The sequence below is a fragment of the Indicator indicator genome, chromosome 15 (genome assembly GCF_027791375.1).
Source record: "Indicator indicator isolate 239-I01 chromosome 15, UM_Iind_1.1, whole genome shotgun sequence".
NCBI classification, from domain to species: domain Eukaryota; kingdom Metazoa; phylum Chordata; class Aves; order Piciformes; family Indicatoridae; genus Indicator; species Indicator indicator.
Window position 1 is genome coordinate 19,972,642 of NC_072024.1, and position 18,263 is coordinate 19,990,904.

An 18,263-nucleotide genomic window follows, 5' to 3' on the forward strand; every position below is an offset into this window, starting at 1 on the left:
GGCCTCCATTCAAGCCAAGACCAGAGCAGATGGCATTCCCTGTGCTTTGGGGATGAACAAATCTCTTACACCCCAGCAGAAAAAAATGGTTTCTAGTGAACAGTGCCACAGTCAGAGCAGTTCTCAAGGCAGACCTGCCAGAATTTCACCACATCACTGCACCAGGACAGCAGTAAAAAGTTCAGGATATGAACTTGCGCAGCTGTAAAATCAAATCCAGCAGTTCCAACTCTGACAAACATCACCTCCTGCATATTGGGAACAAAATTTCCTAGGACTGAGAACACCAAAGCCCAGAATCCCACTTTGCAAGCCCAAGAGTTCCAGGGACATGCACACCCCACGCAAAAGCACAGAAGTCTGTAGCCTCTCAGGTGTATGGACACAACCAAGCTGCCAGCATGTGCTGAGAAGTAGAGAGCCACATTTCCCAGCATGGTTCCCTGCAGATCCACACTGAGGGATCCCCCTACCGTCACATCTATCCCAATGTGGATCACATTCTTCAAGTAGCCCAGCAGCTTGCGAGCTTTCACTAGGTCTGCAAGCGGAGGATCTTGCAGGGGGCGGTAACCTTCCACTGGATAAGTAGGCAAGGGTTAAGGTGAAATGCAGTCTGATCCTTCCAGGACTTCTTTTGTTTGTGCAAGGAAAAGGCTCTGTTTCTGTTTTACTTTATACCCACCCAGGTCTCAGTCACAGTTCAAACCACAGAGCCTTCTAAATGGATGATAAGCCACAAGCTCTTATCCCCACTTCCTCAATCTTGCAGGCAGCGAGTGTTTCACAATACATTTCTGCTCTCATCAGAAAGACCAACAGGAACCCCCACTACAGCTATCAGCAGGCACATCCAGCACTGCTCTGACAGGAGCTGCAGCTTTCATCATTCGAACAGGAAGGCAGCAGGCAATGCTGATACCATACTGGAGATCCCCTGCTGCTGGGAGGTAGCAGGGATCAGTGGCCAAGAGGCTCAGCAGCACAGCAGCACTGGGGTTTCAACAATTGGAGAGGGCAATCTTTGCATGATCTGAGGACCTGGGAACAGGCAGCCCTCACCTGCAGCAGTAGCTGCTAATTCAGATCTGAAAGCAAATTTCATTTCAGAAACCATCTGGGACCAGCATGATGTTGGTGTGCCCTGCTCTGCTCCAGTTGAGGGGGTATCTGGTGCTTCTCTCTTTGACCTTGCTCTGCACACAAGTGCCAACAGAGAAGAGTGAAAGGCAGCCAGGAATGTATATCCTACAGCCTCCAAAGACGGACTCAGGACAGGCTCTTCTCCCTTGAGACCTACTCTCCCCACACCTAAAGGATATCGGAGCGGTCGGCTTCCAAAGTTGAAAGCAACAGACTCTTTGAAGGAGAGGCTGATGGCAGGGAAGTAAGCCATTCCAGCACCCCTGGTGATGTTATCAAAAGCTGTTCCCAAAGATATGCCATTCCTGAAAGAAGGAAAAGCCACAGGATTTTAGTACGAGGGGTTTGAGGTCACCCAGGCAATCCAAGCACCTGCCCTCCCCTCCCAGCAACTTGCCAACACAGACACGTCAGACAATCATGCCTCCTGTCACTCTTAACCTGGCACACATGCAAATGTCACAGCCAGGGAAAGCACAGCAGCAGCCCAGTTTTCATATGATGGCACAACAGGAGTCTGCACAACATGCAGCTTCAAGGACAACCCTAATCCTCAGCAGTTAACTAACCAGCAAGGCATTTTAAAGGCAGGTGACATTTCTGGCCACATTCATTTGATGTTGATGGAAACAGAAGAATAACGTTCTCAATCCACTTTCTCTAGAAGATGACAAGAAGCATCTAACAGTTTTCAATTTCAGCTGATTGGCTGCAGGCTGTAGTTTAGGGCCATGGAACAATTCTTACTCAGGCTGGCCTCTGCTCATTGTGGATGGGAGCTGGAAGCTGGAGACGATGAGCCTTTCCAAAGCTCCCTGTGAATCTAGGACAGTCAAGGTCCACACTGACCACTGAGCAATCAGTGTGGCTCAGACAACTGGAGTATTAAGCATCATGGGAGATGCCTTCCCCTCCAAAATCCAGCAAGCTTTACCCAGACTTTGTAGCTTGAATGTCTTTCTGCCAAGTGCTCTCACCTTAGGAGACCAAACAGCCCATTTAGAGATAGTTTCTGAACACAAAGCAGAAAAGCAAAGGCTGGAACTACCATAGAACTTAAAAGGCGAGGGAGAACAAATAGGGCTCAGCATCCTGCTGAGCAGTGAGGAAATCTTTGTGTTACACATAGACATCAACAAAGCAGAGAACCAAGCAAAGGTACTTACAAGCAGAAAGCAATGGTGCCCTCATCAAGGTCTATTAGACAGCTGACAATGTCTCCTGCTGCCCAGGACTGCAGAAAAGGGAGAGAAAAGGTTAAACATCTATTCAGGGTGTTCCCACATCAGAAAACAGACTGCGACCCAAGCAATTCTTTGTGATTCAGAGCTGAAGAAGAGGGAGTATCTCCTCACAGCAGCTTATATGGCATTTTTAGACTCTTCTAGATGCTGCACATAAGCCATGGACTGGGATCTTTCCCCTCCCCCACCACTAAGAATGTGCAGAGGATCAAATACCCCAACACTACTACATGCTACAGCAAACCAGAGCCTTCCAGAGAACAGTAACACTATGCTGGGTATTGGTCTGCTGAACAAAGCACACACATCGCATGTCCAGCACCCCTAAGGTACAAACAATTGCTGGCACACAGCCTCCCCAGAAGCAGACTGTGGCAAGGAGGGCAGCTTCAGGACATTTCACAAGGCCCAGCAGAACCCAGGAAGCAGAAGGAGCCTCCTGCTTTCTTCTCCCTGCCGTTCCTGGGAGGACAGCTACTCACTTTGCCATAGTTAGTAGTAGTCACGTTCCACTTGCGCACCCTGTTGCCATCATATGCATATGAATCTGGTGTATCTCCAACTCCTTCCTGCAACAAAGCATGAAAGAGGAGACTCAGAGCAGACCAAGCACAGAGGAACCTTCTCATTGCAAGAGCAGCAGACAGGGAGAGCAGCTGACAACACACATACTATGTCTGGGAAAAGCCCTCACTCCAGCAGTGAATTCAATAGCCTGTGATCTTTGGTTCAAAGGAAATTCACCACCCCCTACTCATCTTGGGGTCAGAAGAAGAGTACTGGCTTCTTGCACTTCCAAATTCTGTCTCAGCAGCCCCCTAGAATGCTCAGCACTTCCTCTCTCACACATTGCAGAATGTCAAGTTAGTGAAACTCTGCAGCTGACATCCCAGCATCCAACATCCCACCCAGTGCTTGAGAAGAGCTGGTCTGGGCCTGCCTCAGCTGGGCTAAAAATTCCCTGTAGCACCAGCTGCTGAAGGCCATCCTGAGAGACAGGCTGCCAGCACTGCTGCTGAAGGCCATCCTGAGAGACAGGCTGCCAGCACTGCTGCTGAAGGCCATCCTGAGACACAGGCTGCCAGCACTGCAGACCCACACACCCAGCAGACATCAGCTGGAAGACAATACAGAGCAGTGGCAGCAAGATCACAGCCACACACCCAGTGTGCAAGGCTTTCCCACTGTGCACCAGCCTGGGAACACAGACCACAGTTTAGTGAGGGCTTTGAAAACAGCAGATCTGGCATTTCTAGCACTGGGCACTAGAAGCTGTCAGGGCAGGAGCACAGCACCAATGTGATGCTCCACACTGACCTAAACAGCAGTGGAGGAACACAGAGCAGCCCTGTGGCACGTGTAGCAGTGACAGTACCTCCTGATTAAACCTGCAGTTGAGAGTACACCAGCCAATCTGCATGAGTCCCTGGGAGGAGATGAGCACTTCGTAAATCCATTTCCCTTCAAGAAAAAGAGACAGCATGCAGTCAGTGCCTGCTGCCTGGCTCACTGCTACAGAAGCAGAACCTGACACTGCTCCCACAGGAAACAGTGTGGCACATGAAGGAACTTCAGGACGGCCCCAGTGTCCCCTTCCCACCTCTTCCCTCTGACATCACACAATCCTCCATCCTTCTGACTTCCTGGAAAAGCTAGGGAATGAACTGGGGAAGAGAGAACTCAAGATCTAGAACATACTCAAGACTTCCTGAGCTCTCTAGTTATAGAACCCTGCATACACTCTTCCCACAGGCTTTTCTCAAAGCATCACTGGATATCTCCTTACCTTTATACACACACGTTGTGGCCCTGATGGACCCAAAGTTACTGTGGCCAATCACCTGGAACAACAAACAGAAGATATTTTAAAGTTAGGCAGAAAGGCAGGTTTGCTCAGCCCTACCCATCTCTCCATCCTAGCCCTCAAAACAAAGCAAGATGGAGAGCTATTTGCAAGCACAGCACAGGGAAGGTGCAGGACATCTTCCCCATCCCAGCAGGCCCTGGGGAACCATTCAGGTCCTTCCCAAAGCTCATCTGTACTTGCTAAACCTGAGAAGCATGCAGCATGGCAACAGTACAGGGACAGCGTGGTGGCAGACAGGCTCTCGGTGAATGGTGGCAGGTATACAAAAGTGACTGTAATATGGGAAAGATGCCTGAACCCTGGACAAGGTAGGACAAAACTTTAAATTCAAGAAGTCCAGGTAGGACTGGCAGATAACATGCTGCCCAGAAACTGAATCCTGTTGACTCCTGACTCTCTCAATCTCATGAAGAAGAGATGAAGGCAGCCACAAGGAATTCACAAGCAAGCCAGTCTGATCTGATAAAGGGTAACTTCTAGGTACGGCTGAGGTTACCTACAGCAGGTGGTTAACAGGAAATGGGGAGACCACAGCAGTCTCCTCTGCTAAAGGTAAAGGATACTTGGATTAAGGAGGAATAAGCACAGAGGGATGCTCAGTGAAGAGGTGAAAGGATTAAATTCCAGTGGATTCTTTCAGCTGATTTTCTGTATAAGGAATATCAGCTAAGGGGCAAGCAGGGACCTAGCGAAAACAAAGGAGAAAGGAAAGCCTCAGCCTCTTGCCACCATTAGGGAGACCAGAAGGAAGGAAGGAAGAGGCAGGCTACTGGAGGGAGGGACAGGAAGGCTGGCTCCTGGTCTTCGCTTAGCCAAGCTCTTCAAGTAAGCCCCTGGGCTAGAGTAATCCTCTCACTTCCTTGCAGCTCCACTCAGAGCTTGATGAGACCTAGAGGTACTGCAAGACCATTTCCCAGGAGAGCTCATTTCCTTCAGGATCCTGCAGCTTTCTGGGTAGACTCCATTCACAGCATGTTACAACGCTAGAGACAGGGATCTGTTATGAAGAACAAATCAAGAAGCCCAAAGTACTTTTAGTTCCATAAGACCATTTTCTGCAGCACCTAGCATCACACTCACCCCAAGCAAGTCATCATCAACCAGCAGGAGCCCCTCAAAACCACTGGTGTGGTCCAGCACCACAGTAGAGGGGCCAAGACGGCCCTCTGCTACCTGATCTGAAACAAGAGGTACAGAAAATCTCTTAGGGAAAGTTGTGCAGGATTTAACAGGACACCTGATGAATGCCTCCAGCTAGACAACACCATCTGAATTCCACTACAGTGGAGGAAGACTAAAACAGTGTTACTCATGTTAGACCAGGAGAACCTCAGGAAAGGAGGCACCACTGAAAGAGAAAATGATGTTTTCACAGCAACATACAAGGTCGTAGCTATGCAGCATTCAGGTTATAGATCAAATTTTCCACACTGCCTAAAAATTCTACTTTGGCAAAATTCAAAGACCAAAGTAAACTCTGAGCCAAATGTTTGGCCAACACATCATACTTTGATTGCAGCCAGCAAGAGAAATTTCTCCTTTTAGGAAAGGACCAGGTTGTATCCTGCTACATCCTGACTCACTCAGGGAAACAGATGCTAGCAAGAATACAGGCAGCAGTCTGAGCCCAAAGTGAATACCAGTATGTAAAAACTGTGAACAAGCCTCTGCATTTCCCCCCAAGGGTAGCACTGCACACTGCTGGGTCACAGCAATGGCTCTGCACATCATTATCAGTGAAACACCAACATTTGCCCCAAGACTGCTTTTCTAGGCATTTGCACCTGGAAATATTCTTCCTCGATCAGCAAGCAGACCTGCTCCAGGGCTGGCTGATGAGCCTCTCAAAAGCAGAATTTAAAGGTATGAGAAATTAGAGCACATCAGGGCAGAACAACACTCGCTCAGGGAACTGCCTTTCATGATGCAACTTGCCCTCCCAATTAAGCAGCACAGGCAGAAGCACAAATTGGACAGCTGCTCAGTGTTTCCTACCTCGACCGTCTTCGGAGCCATTCTCCTCTGCTAGCAACCGGTCAAGGTGCTCCTGCAGGTTCTGGAACGTCAGGTGCTTCCTAGGGAATAAATATCCACAGCAGCACTTCAGAAAACTCTGAGCTTTAAAAGAGTTGCAGCCCAGACACCTGTCTGCACAGTCCTGTGCTGTGGGACACGAACCAGGAAGCTGTTGATCTGTGTTTCTTGTCATGAACCTGAGGAATTTGCTGCCCAAAATGTTTGGTGCGTGAATGAACCAAGGACCAAATACAGCATCAACGTGCAAAGAAGGTCATAAAGGATCTTTAGTCTTCAGTCTGCTGAGGAGCATTTTGTGGCAGTATGAAAACTGATCTGTGGTAAAGTAACCAGTTGTATCACCAGTAAGAAGCCAGCTGTATCACCAGTAACTGTGGCCCGTGACTTTGCCACAGCCAGCATCACACAAACATGCCAGAAGTCAGGATTTGCTTTTTATTCCCCAAGTATTTCATAATGCAAAAGAAGAGAGCAGACCACCTCAGCAGCTGTAGCAGTTCAGACAAAGGTCAGGCTAGCCCATTATCCTCTCCCTGACAACAATCTGAGAAGAGAAGCTTCTCATGGCTCCCCACTGGGCCACTATTTTAAAGAAAGTTCTCATAGTGCCCTCCCCTAGCTGTCTCTTTTCAAGACTACTTTACATAGATGTTCCTGTACAAGAGTCATTCCAGACATCTGACTTGCTCTTACCCATCCTCAAAACTTCTGCAGCTCTAAAATACCCGTTTGGAGTTGATGAGACCAGAACCACATGATACTCCAGATGAGGGTAAACCACTAATTTATTCAGTGGCATCATGACTTCCCTTATCCTACATCCCTTTCCTAGCCAGCTCCTAAATTCCTATTTTCTTTTTCTGACTTCGCATTCCCACTCCAATCTCATTCCTACACAGCAGAAACCAGCCCAGGGCCCATCATTTTATGCATGATGCTGAGGCAGTTCCCCTTTCAGTACATCTCTTTGCATTTCCCTGCACCGAGTTTCATATACCATTTCACTATCCAGTCACCACCACAGCCACCTTACCTTTACATCGCTCCAAAGAGCTTTGCAACAGCATCAAACCTTCCCACTTCATGCTCTCTCCCCTTCCAAGTCTCCCATGGATACACAGAACAACACAAGTTGTGTTGCAAGTCTTTGAAGCACCCCAACAGGACTTCCTTTTACTGTGGGAATTGCTAGTTTCTTCCTATCCCTGCTTATCATTTCCAAAGCTCTCTGTGGAACAGTTTCCCACTTCTCCAGAAATAGGGGTTTCCCACAGACTGCGGTGAGAGACCTTTTGAAAGCCTGATGGACGTAAAGATACACATAAGTGGAATCAAAGCATCAGTTTTGGTTAGCACAAGAGAGGATGGCTTCAGCAAAGCAGCTTAGTAAGTAGCTAGCACAGAGGAGGAATTCTGGAAGAAGGTTAGAAGAGCATAAGACAGTTAGAGAGACATCTGCAGCGAGCTCCTCTACGAGGAATTCAGGCCTCTGAAGACAAAATGTCATACCATACAAGATGTCATACCATAGAAGTTGCTCTCATACGGCAAATGTTATTTTTCAAGACCTGTTTGACGGCAACTGGGCTTTCTACCAAATAGCGAGGACCAGGGAAAAGGGTGGAAGGCAGGAAAAAAAAAAAGACAGAGGCCAGTCCAACAACCTATCAATTCTGTCATTTCAAGTCATTCATCACCAAGGAAATTAGAAATACTGGAAACCAAAAAGCTCAGGCAGATGGAATATTCCAAGGCATGCTGGGCAGGAGAGCTCATGGCAAAGTAACATGACCCACTTTGTCTCCCCCCCACCACAACCCTAGCTCACCAGGAGTGTAGAGGGCCAAGAGCTATTTTTAGCTCAGTGAGCTCTGAGCTCACATTTGAGCTGGCACTGCTAAGTATAGCCTGTGGAACATGACCCCAGCCACTCTGCAGCAGCATCAACCAGCAGCAGCTGCATGCCTGCCTTGTTCTACCACACTCCTACCTGCCCTCAACCTGTCTGACTTGCCTCTGGCAAAGGAGCTAAACACAGGGGAAATTCCTCTCATCCAAAGCTACAAGCTTCTGAGCTACAAGGTGATGGAGTACTGAAATCAAAGAGAAGAAAACAGACACTAAACAGGAATGTTGTCTTTCTTCTCCTTTGGTGACCCCTAATTAAGAAAGTAGAGTTCCCCAGCCTGAGAACTGCATGGTATTCCAGGTCTCAGTAAGAGCCTTGCCTTTAGTTTACAGGACACTTACAACCTGTTTTTCATTCTTGTACCTAAAACCTGTGTGTTTTGCACTTCCTTACATGTAAAGGGGGAACAGAAACAATAAGGTGAATGCCTAGTTGCCTGTTTCTTTCAGAAGCATTACCTAGTGATTTTCTACAGGGGCTTTTTCATGAAAAAAAAATCTGAAGAATCCTTTCTCGCAAGGCTTCCAATTTCAAAAAGCCATCAAAGGACAAGACCCAAGAGTTGTTTCTGTAACACAGTGCTGCTGTGCTTTTAACGAAGATCACTGAGTGGCACTAAAAGATCCTTCCTCTCACCACAGTGCTGTCTATGTGGGGACTGATATAGCATCACTTGTGAATGAGAAGTTGAATACCTGTAAGCAGCTGCAGGTTGGTTCCCATCTGCACTGGTAAAGACACGATGCAGGTAATCATTCAGCAGCCTGCTGTTCACAATCCCTTGTGAAAAACAGAAGGCAATAAGCTTGGGGAGTCAGGAGGTAAACTCAAACATTAATTTCATGTGCAAGCAACAAACTGGTAACTATGGGGAAATGATGTTGCAGTTTGCAGATCAGCGTGGTGGGAAACACAACATCAAGTTGTTCATTGCTCTACTGCCTTCACTCACTGCCCCAGCACCCAGCACTGTGAGATGCATCTCCACAACAAGGGCTCTCCTTTCCAATTGGAGCTGCTCTACAATAGCAAAAATAGGAGACTAAAATTCAGTCCCCACAGGTGGAACTATGGTCTCTCAGCAACCCTCTGTTCTACTTACAGATAAAGTAACTCCAAAAGCTGGACATAGGAATTCAATTTAATTCCCAACAAATCAAAATGAAAACCTTATCACTACTGCAATTTGTGATGTCCTATTCATAACCAGGAGATTTTAAGTATCTACATCTTCAAACTGCACTACAAGATGCCAAGATAGAAAGGCTTGTAGATGCAGCTCATCTTGTCTAACCCACAGCCCTCTCCAGGGACGTACACTTCACTTCAGCTTTCCCTCTGCAAAACAATCCCCAGTGTCACACTGATGCAGCCTCCTTTATTTCTGGGTGCAACAGTGCCCTCAAATGCCAGATTTATGGCGTCATAAGCACCACCATAAGCTGGACCAAGAAGTCCAACAGAAAACAGACTAGCAGGTAACACAATTTCCCAGAAACTGATTAATCTGGGAACTCAACAAGCTGCTCACCCTGGAAGAAGAGCTCCCTGAATCAGATGGGACAATGGCAGGCAACACAATGTTCTCCAGCCTCGGCACAGGGCTGCATGCCAAAGAAAGGGCACTGAGCCACGAACTTCTGGAGTCTTTAGTACTACAGGAACGTCCTTCCCAAAATCTCATCTCAGTTTAGGGATTTACTCAGTTTCAGCCCCACCACACCTCACATTAGCAAGGTTAAGTGCAACTGAAAGGCAGCTGATCTCAAGTGAGGCAAGAGAGGCACACACCCAATCCACAGTGGTCCTGCTTTTACATGGCACATTATGGGCCCATACCTGTGACCTTGGACTTCTCTGGCTCAGTGCTCAGCCTGTAGTTCTTCCTCGAGAAAGCAGTCCCAGCACCTCTCGACGTCATTCTTCACAGCTGCCACTTCCAGAGTGCACATAAGATGAACAGACACCTAGAACAAAACTTGCTGGGGAGGATGCTGCCTTTAAACTTCTCCTTTTCTTGGAGGTTGATGTACCTGGATTGAACAACAGGGATAAGCTAAAAAATAGCCAGAGTCCTTGCACTAGTGACATCATACAAGAACCGAGTGGTAACTGTGCTCTCAAGCCTGCCTCTCTGACAGCTCAAAACCTTCCTGAAGTAGACAAGGCATTAAAACACACTCCAGACAGCCACACAGACCCCACTCCAACTAAAAACACAGGCAGAACCAAGCCAGAAACACAGGCAACCTTTGCACCGAGTTTGAGCCAGAAGCACTGAGCCACAACTACCACCACTTCTTAACACCACTGCAACTGGCAACCACATCACACTTCTACTCCTGCCCTGATGAAACACTTGCCTTTCTCTCCCTCACTATATTCTTTAGGAGAGGAATAGGCACCGGGTTCATCTTCTGTCAGCAAATTAAATTATTCCACTATCCTAAACAGAGACAGAGGGAGAAGTTATGAGACAAATGCAGATCAACTGCACTACAAAAATGTATCACTGATGACAAAGTGAAAGACCCTACTCTCTGACAGGGACAAAAGCAGACACAGGTGGGAGTATACAGAATTGTTTGCAGGTGAAAAGCTACCACGAGACTAAAGATTCATGACCCTTTCTGGTATCACTGGAATGCAAATACTATCAGAACTGATCTGATACGTGCCAGGACAAAAAACAATAAAGTCAAGTTGCTAGTTCCATCCAGCTTCAAAGTGTTACCTTCCACCCCTCTCCTATTTCTGATTGCCCCAACAGCCAACTGTCATGGAAGTCTCTCTTGTTCACTAGACAGCCATCTGACAAACCACTTTTTGACACATAGAGCAACAGAAGCAAAGGCTGCAGGATTTTAAAGCTTGCTGGAAATCTCATACAAAGCAGAAACTCAGGTGAGCCCAAGAGAAGTTAGTGAACTCGCCAAGTGACATGCGTGCTATAGCAGCTCCACCGGTAGAATATCACTTGCAATTAAGCTGGACTCAGAAAAGAGTTTCCTAAAGCCCCTTTCCTCAGGGACAACTCAGCATCCACCAGTGGAGCAGCACTGCCCAGCATCCCTCCTGCAGCACTGATGAGCAAAACCACAGGGACAAAGCAAAAACCAGCCTGGATCAACGGCCCTGAACGATCTGCATCAGAGACTCAAACCAAGGAATAGAACAAAACTACAGAAATGCACTGTTTAGTGCCAAAGCTGAGCAGACAGCACAATCCTAAAAGTACTCTAGCACCTCTGTCAGGACAAGTCAAAAACACCCGAGGGTGGCAGAGAGTGCCCTTAGCTCTTCCCAAGGGCAGGCAGCCTGGTACCAGAGCTGCTGAACAGCCCAAACGCTCAGACAGAGTGCAGCATGGCCACACTGGCACCATAGGAGATGCACTGCTGGTACTGCTGCTGTGCAGGGGGCAGGAGTGTTCAGCTGGAGCAGATGCTGCTTCCAACAGGTCAGAGAAAGGGGACATGCATCTGGCCCTTTGCTGCGGCTCCCGTGTGCCATTCACAAAATTGTTCCCAGCAGCTCTGGCAAAAACACCCAGCCCTGGACCTGGCCACGGGTTAAACTCCCTTCTCTGGGGACTGGCAAGCACGTTCCAAAGGAAGGGCAGAATAAACATCACTGGGGAAGCCAGCTCTTAAATTGAGCCGACTGGAGGCAGGCAACGAGGCCGAGAAGCTGGGCCAACAAACACAGCTTTCTCCGGCAGCTGCCGAACAAGCCCTCCCGCTCCTGCCGGAGTAGCGGGGATGAAGCCAGGTGGCACAGGCCCCCGTGCCGCTCGGGCAACTGCTCTGCCTTCATTACAAGAGTGTCTCTCTGTGCCACCCTCACCTTGCCAGCACCCCCAAACCGGAACACCGGGCAACACTGCCCAAATCCTGGCACACCTCCCCACCGGCAGCACCTCGGAAGCCAGAGGCATCTCCGAAGTCCCATCCCCCAACGACACCCCCAAACCCAGCGACACTCTTTAGACTGGGCAGCACTCTCTCCAGCCTCCCCAACCCAGCAGTACCCTCCATGCTCACAAAAAAAAAAAACCAACACACAAATCCGGGCACACCCCAACACCTGCCCACATAACCCAAGTCAAATAGCCCCCTCAGCCGCGGAAGCACGCCTCTCCAAACCGTACCACACTCCCGTGTACAGGCGGCAACCCCGAGCCCCCCCTATCCGACCATCAACAACGCGGAAGCAGAAACGACCCCCAGGCTGGGTCCAGCAGGGGTCCCACACTGCCGGGGCCAGGTACGAAGGAGCCCAGGACGGCCCAGGCCCGGCAGCCGCAGAACTCACCAGCAGCCCCGCCACACCGCCGCCACCACCGCGCTACGGCGAGCCGGGAGGGCCATCCCGGGCCGGCGGGCGCGGCCTGCGTTGCCTGGAGACAGGTGGAGACGCCGCGCGAACCACGCGGCAGGACCCACTCCGCGCTCAGGACGCGCAGGGACACACCGCGATCCCGGGGCAAGGACAGGGAGTCTCGGTCCGGGTCTGTGTGTGAAATTCGCAGGCTGCGGGGCCAGCGAGGCCTGAAGCACCCGGCCATGGTGCTGGGCAGCCGCCCGAGGGCAGCCGTCAAGGAGAGACGTGTGAGGATGGTTCTCCAGCCTCCTTGGAGAAGAGCACACTCTAGACCAAGCCCCTAATCCTGCCCCCCGTCCCTCGAGAAAGGACGAGGAGGTAGCTGAAAAAATAGGCTCCCACTGCAGAGATAAACAACCGACTTTATTGTACTTGTGGAAGGGTATTGGGGCCATCATTTGGGGATGCCGTACGCTGGTCCTGCAGCATTTTCTGGGCTGGCCATAGGGAGCTTGGGCAGCGATGCTGCAGTCAGGAGGCAGCTTTCACTCACATAGGCCCTGGGGAGCTGGAGTGACTGCTGCCCTGAAGTGCTGGAGAGCCACTTGAGGATGCTGATGCTGCCTGGCTAGCAGTACTGGGGCCAGCAAGCTCTGAGCTGGCACTAGAGGCTGTATAGGGAAGCAGTAGGGTCAAGGGCATGGCCCCACCATAGCCATGGCACGAGAGGCTAGGGTAGTGCCACCAGCCCTTCTGGAGCGGAGAGACTCTGCCAAGCCCAGCTGGGGCACCTGCTGCCATCTCACTGGCCCAGGGGCACCTGGGAGCTTTGCCTCTTACCTCTGATGGGGCCAGCACAGCTGATGCACTCCCAGCTAGCTATGCTGGGCCTCAGGTAGGCACATCGCCTGTGGGTGCCCTCGGCAGCACAGGAGCAACATACGAGCAGTTGCCAGGGCCTGGGGAAGCAAATGCATTCATGGCTGTTGAGGACAAAGTTACCATGGCACAGGACTGTCTGGCAGACCTCTTGTTCCTAGAGCTTTTGCTTCAAGCCCTTCACCAGACAGGGATCGAGTGCAAAGCCCCAGGGTGCAGCTTTGACAAATTACCCTTCTTCCTGTGCCTGCTCCCTGCCTCCTGGACACAGGCACTCTCCAGAGTCACAGCAGCTGTGCCTCCCACTTACTTCTGCATTTGCATGGAGGTTTTCCCATGATAGTGGTCTGATGGAGAAAGGAACATTGATGAGCCCCTGCTGTGCCAGCATAAGGCAGATGCACGGTGTCTTTGCTCTTCCCCCACTACCCTGTTTCCAACTCCTTCATGAAGCTGAAGTCAGCACTCATAGGAGAGCAGGGTGTCAGGACTGCAGGGGCAGTCCCTGGGGTGGCACTCTCTTGGCTTGTAAGCTAGGAAGAGTAAGAACCACCAACCTTCAGGGAACTCAGATCCCCATGGTGAGCATTTCCATTGAAAATTTATATTCATTTTTACAACATGGGCAGCAGAAGCAGCGGGCACCAGTGAAGATAGCCTGATTCTGGATGCAGTCCCTATGGAACCAGGTGTGTTTGCATGCTGGACACATCATGGTCCTATAGGATGTTTGGTTGTCCACAGGCTCCAGGCAGATGAAACAGGTGGTGCCCGCCTTTGGAACAACATCCACTGCCTGCTGTGGGCGGTGCTCCCTGCAGAAGGACCTGGGGGAAACAAGAGTACAGGTGAGATGAAAAGTGTCTGATCTCCTTCTGTACTGGCCACAAGGACGGGAGAGGAGTGGAGGAGATCCAGAGCTTGCTCAGCTGGGACTCTGCCTGTAACTGGCCACTGGGAAGAGTCATAGTGAGTTCCTTTCTTGTTTGCCTGAAGCTGGTAGGGAGGGGACCAAAGGTGGGGAGCCTCCCCTGTGAGGGCCAGCTGCCCTTACCTGTAGAGCCCAAAGTACTGGGTGACACACCCACCCCGTGTGGCACAGGGGAGATGGAAGCTGCGGTCACAGCCCATCCCCGGCAGGTGATGGTGGCCCCACTCTTGTGGCAGACAAAGCAGTCCTGTAAATGGCACAGCAACCTCACTCAGCAGCAGCCTCCACAGCCAGCCTCGTGCCACCAGGCAGGGCACATGGCCACTGCTGGGTCACACCCTGAAGATCTACCTGGCAGGTGAGGCTCCTGTGCTGAAGCCTCTGTGGAGCTGCTGGGAGCAAGACTTTTGTCCCAGTGCTGGAAAGGCGGGAGGCTTCTTTCTTGGTTCTGGGCTGCAAACCTTTCCTGGCACAAGTATCCCTGATCTTCTCATGTTCTCACTTTCTGCACTGCCTCCTCAATCACTTGTCTGAAAAGCCCAAGGTGAACATTTCTTGTCCTCTTCTGGAAACGGCTGTCAGCAAAAAAACGCAGAATAGAAAAGACGGGGAGCTGATGAGGAGGCTGTGGCAGGGACTGCCTGTGGGAAAGCAAAAGGGAGCTCCAAGGAACTCACCAGGCAAAACACATGAGCACAGACCCCATGCTGCTCCACTTTGATCCCACAGGTATCTAGGTCCACCTCTACCTGGTGGCACAACGTGCATGCTGGAGGGGAGGGGGCATGAATGAGGGAAGTGTCCTCAGGAGATTGCACCCAATGGCCTGCTCTGTCCCTGCCTGACTGGCTAGTGAGCAGGGCTGGAGGCCTTGGTGTGGAAGCGGGGCATGGCAGGCATAGGGATGTCCCAGCAGGTGCTCCCCTGCCCAGCCTGAACTGTGCTTGATGCAGAAGGGAGGGGCCCTGCCCTGGGGCAGTTGGAGAGCTCCTGCCTCACCCTGTCACCCCTCTCAGCCCCATGTTTGCCACCCATAACCCCCAGGCCAGGCTGTAGGAAGGGATACTTTGCTCTCACCCTGCTCCATCGAGTTGCAAGTCTTTTCTTTCTTCTTGGACATGGTACACGTCAGTGGTGAATTTTTGGAGGACTTCCTGTCCCAGCAGTGCTGGGCTGTCTCCTCCCAGTGCTCCTCTGCTGACTCTGAGAGAGAAGCAAAACATGTGGGTTGGCTTGCAGCACCAGAGTCCCAATGTGTGGGACTCTCTTCCTCCCTTGGCAGCACCATCCCTCCCCTGCCCTTACCTCACTTAGTCACACTGATTCACCAACTGAGTCCATCCTCTCTCTGTTAGGCTTGTCCTGGCAGGTCACAACAACATCTGCACCACTGACCTGCAGGCACCCAAAATATAGTCAAGGATGGTCTCAGCTACCTGCCACCCTCTATGACATGATCACCACCTCACAGGGGATGGTGTGAAGTTCTGAAGCAGGGGCCCAAGCCCTCGTCACCCACATAAGTGGGGCAGCTTCTCCTGCAGCAAGCAGAGTTGAATGCCGAGAGGTGATGCTTAGGCAGCACCACTCCAGGACTCCAGCCCTGGCCAAGGCAACTCTCTGCTGCTGCCCCTGGCACAGGAAGCTCTGCTAGCAGTTCAGAGAAGGTGAACCTTCCTCTCTGCACTGCACCAGCAAGGCTGTACCTGCAGCACTGGCTCTGGGATGCCCACTACAGGGGACACAAGCAACCTTTGAACCTCCCAGACCCCAAAGCCCCTCAATCAACCACAAGGGGCAAAGTGCCAAGCTCTCCACATCCCAAACAATTCTTCCGACAATGTTGAGCCATATATATAATGATTTCTGGTCCCTTACAACATCCCATCCACTCAAACACACTGGATGGCTGGGTCACAGCACAGGACCTCAGGATGGCACCTAAATGTGGCAGGTGGCCCAACATCTGTGTCCTGAACTCCATAGCACTTTGGTGATGTGCTGCCTCCACCACAAAAAGCAGTGGGAGTGCAAGCTGAGGAGTCACAATGGAAATGGCCTTTCTGCATGGCAATGAACTGCCTTTCAGAGGCCATCGTGAGCATTTCTTTGCTGGGGTAAGAAGCTGCAAGTGGCTGTGGGGCAGCTTCAGAGGCACTGGGTGGGAGCACTGCCCTATTTTGAGAGTAGAAAGGCTCCAGAGAGGCACCTACACAGGATGGATCTATGGGCTGAGGGTGTCAAGCACTTGGAACAGGCTTCCCAAAGCACAATGATGGAGTCATCATCCCTGGAGGTATTGAAAAGAGTTTACAGTGCTTAGAAACATGGTTTAGGAGGTGGACTTGGCAGTGTTCATTGGGCTCAATGATCTTTCCTGAAAGCTCTCTTCCAACCAAAACAATTCTATGAGTCTTGCTACCATCTAATTGTTGCTTGATCACTATTTCATTGCCATTGAACTTTCATTCAATTTTGATTACCATCTGACCATCTCTTAATCACGAATAAACCCATTGAGTTAACCACATAAGGATAACTTATCCTAGAATCATAGAATCACACAGGTTGGAAGGGACCTCTAACAGTCATCTAGTCCAGCTCTCTTGCAGAGAGCAGGGACATCCTCAACTATACCAGGTTGCCCAGAGCCCTGTCAAGCCTCTCCTTGAATATCTCCAGGGATGGGGCCTCAACCACCTCTCTGGGAAACCTGTTCCAGTGCTCAGCCACTCTCCATGTAAAGAATTTTTTCCTAACATCCAATCTAAATCTACTCTTCTCTAATTTAAAACCACTGCCCCTTGTCCTATCACCACAGGCCTTCGTAAACAGTCCCTCTGCAGCCTTCTTGCAGGCTCCCTTCAGGTACTGGAAGGTGGTGATTAGGTCTCCCTGGAGCTTTCTCTTCTCCAGGCTGAACAACCCCAGCTCCCTCAGCCTGTCCTTGTAGCAGAGGTGTTCCAAGCCCCTGATCATTTTCATGGCTCTCCCCTGGACCTGCTTTATCAGGTCCATGTCCTTCCTGTATTGAGGACTCCAGATCTGGACAGAGTACTCCGTATGAGAAAAGTGGCAGAATTACATCTCTCCATCACTGGCAATGCCTCTTTTGATGCAGCCTGGGAAGCGACTGGCCTTCTGTTCTGCAAGTACACACTGTCTGCTCATGTCCAGTTTGTCTCCACTGGCACCCTCAAGTCCTTTTTCTCAGCACTGCTTTCTATCACCTCCTCCCTCAGCCTGTATTGATAGCGAGGGTTGTGATACCAGGATAAAAACCAGATGGTGTCTCAGGCACAACCAGAGTAGTAGATGAGGAATGCAAAATCCCATATTGGAGAATCCAGGCCTGAAATGCAATTCAGGACCACGAGAGAAACCTGAAACCCCCAGAAGCCCTTCTACAAGTCCAGCTGGCTGACGCCGAGAGTGACTAGAGGTTTTTCAGAGGCTGCCTCCTGCAGCTCCTGCTGTTGAGAGTGTTCTCAGCCATTCTCTTCTAGCAGCCACCTTCCACCTGGCCTTCAAAAGATTCGCTGCGTCCCAAAACCAGGGCATGGCAGAGGTCCGTTAGATGGCGGCAGCGGTGAAGGGAGCCAGGGCACAAGCACCTCGGTTCAGAGCACAGCGCTTTGGGCAGCTCCGCCTCTCGGGAGCACCTCGAAGCTCGCGTCGCAAGCGCTGTGAAAAGCGGGACCTGTTCTGACCGTGGCTAGACCTCGCACCTTTCCAGTCACAGTAGTCGAGAAGGACAAGGAACGCCACCTGCCTCACCGCTTCCCACTCCTTTCTGTGCCTCGGTCGCCACCCCGCCCGCGGCTGTTCACGCGGCTCTGCCCGCCGCGCGGCGGCGCCCGGGGGTGCCGGAGCAGTGCCGATCGCCCGGCCCTTGCCCGTCGGAATCGGAGAAGCGGCAGGGCGCAAGGG

General features: G+C 50.8%; 1 protein-coding gene across 1 annotated transcript in view; it reads right to left on the bottom strand.

Annotated features, from left to right (window-relative positions):
• RNF123 (ring finger protein 123) overlaps positions 1-10,121 on the bottom strand; it is a 48,633-nt gene extending 38,512 nt beyond the window's left edge. Inside the window, exons 1-10 of the mRNA XM_054387326.1 lie at positions 10,040-10,121; positions 8,896-8,980; positions 6,250-6,329; positions 5,335-5,432; positions 4,174-4,228; positions 3,763-3,848; positions 2,870-2,956; positions 2,310-2,377; positions 1,323-1,448; positions 474-588 (exon numbers count right to left, since the gene is read on the bottom strand). Of these exons, the coding sequence (XP_054243301.1) occupies positions 474-588; positions 1,323-1,448; positions 2,310-2,377; positions 2,870-2,956; positions 3,763-3,848; positions 4,174-4,228; positions 5,335-5,432; positions 6,250-6,329; positions 8,896-8,980; positions 10,040-10,121 (882 nt within the window). The remainder of the gene's footprint in view (positions 1-473; positions 589-1,322; positions 1,449-2,309; positions 2,378-2,869; positions 2,957-3,762; positions 3,849-4,173; positions 4,229-5,334; positions 5,433-6,249; positions 6,330-8,895; positions 8,981-10,039) is intronic.
• Positions 10,122-18,263: the final 8,142 nt, after the last annotated feature.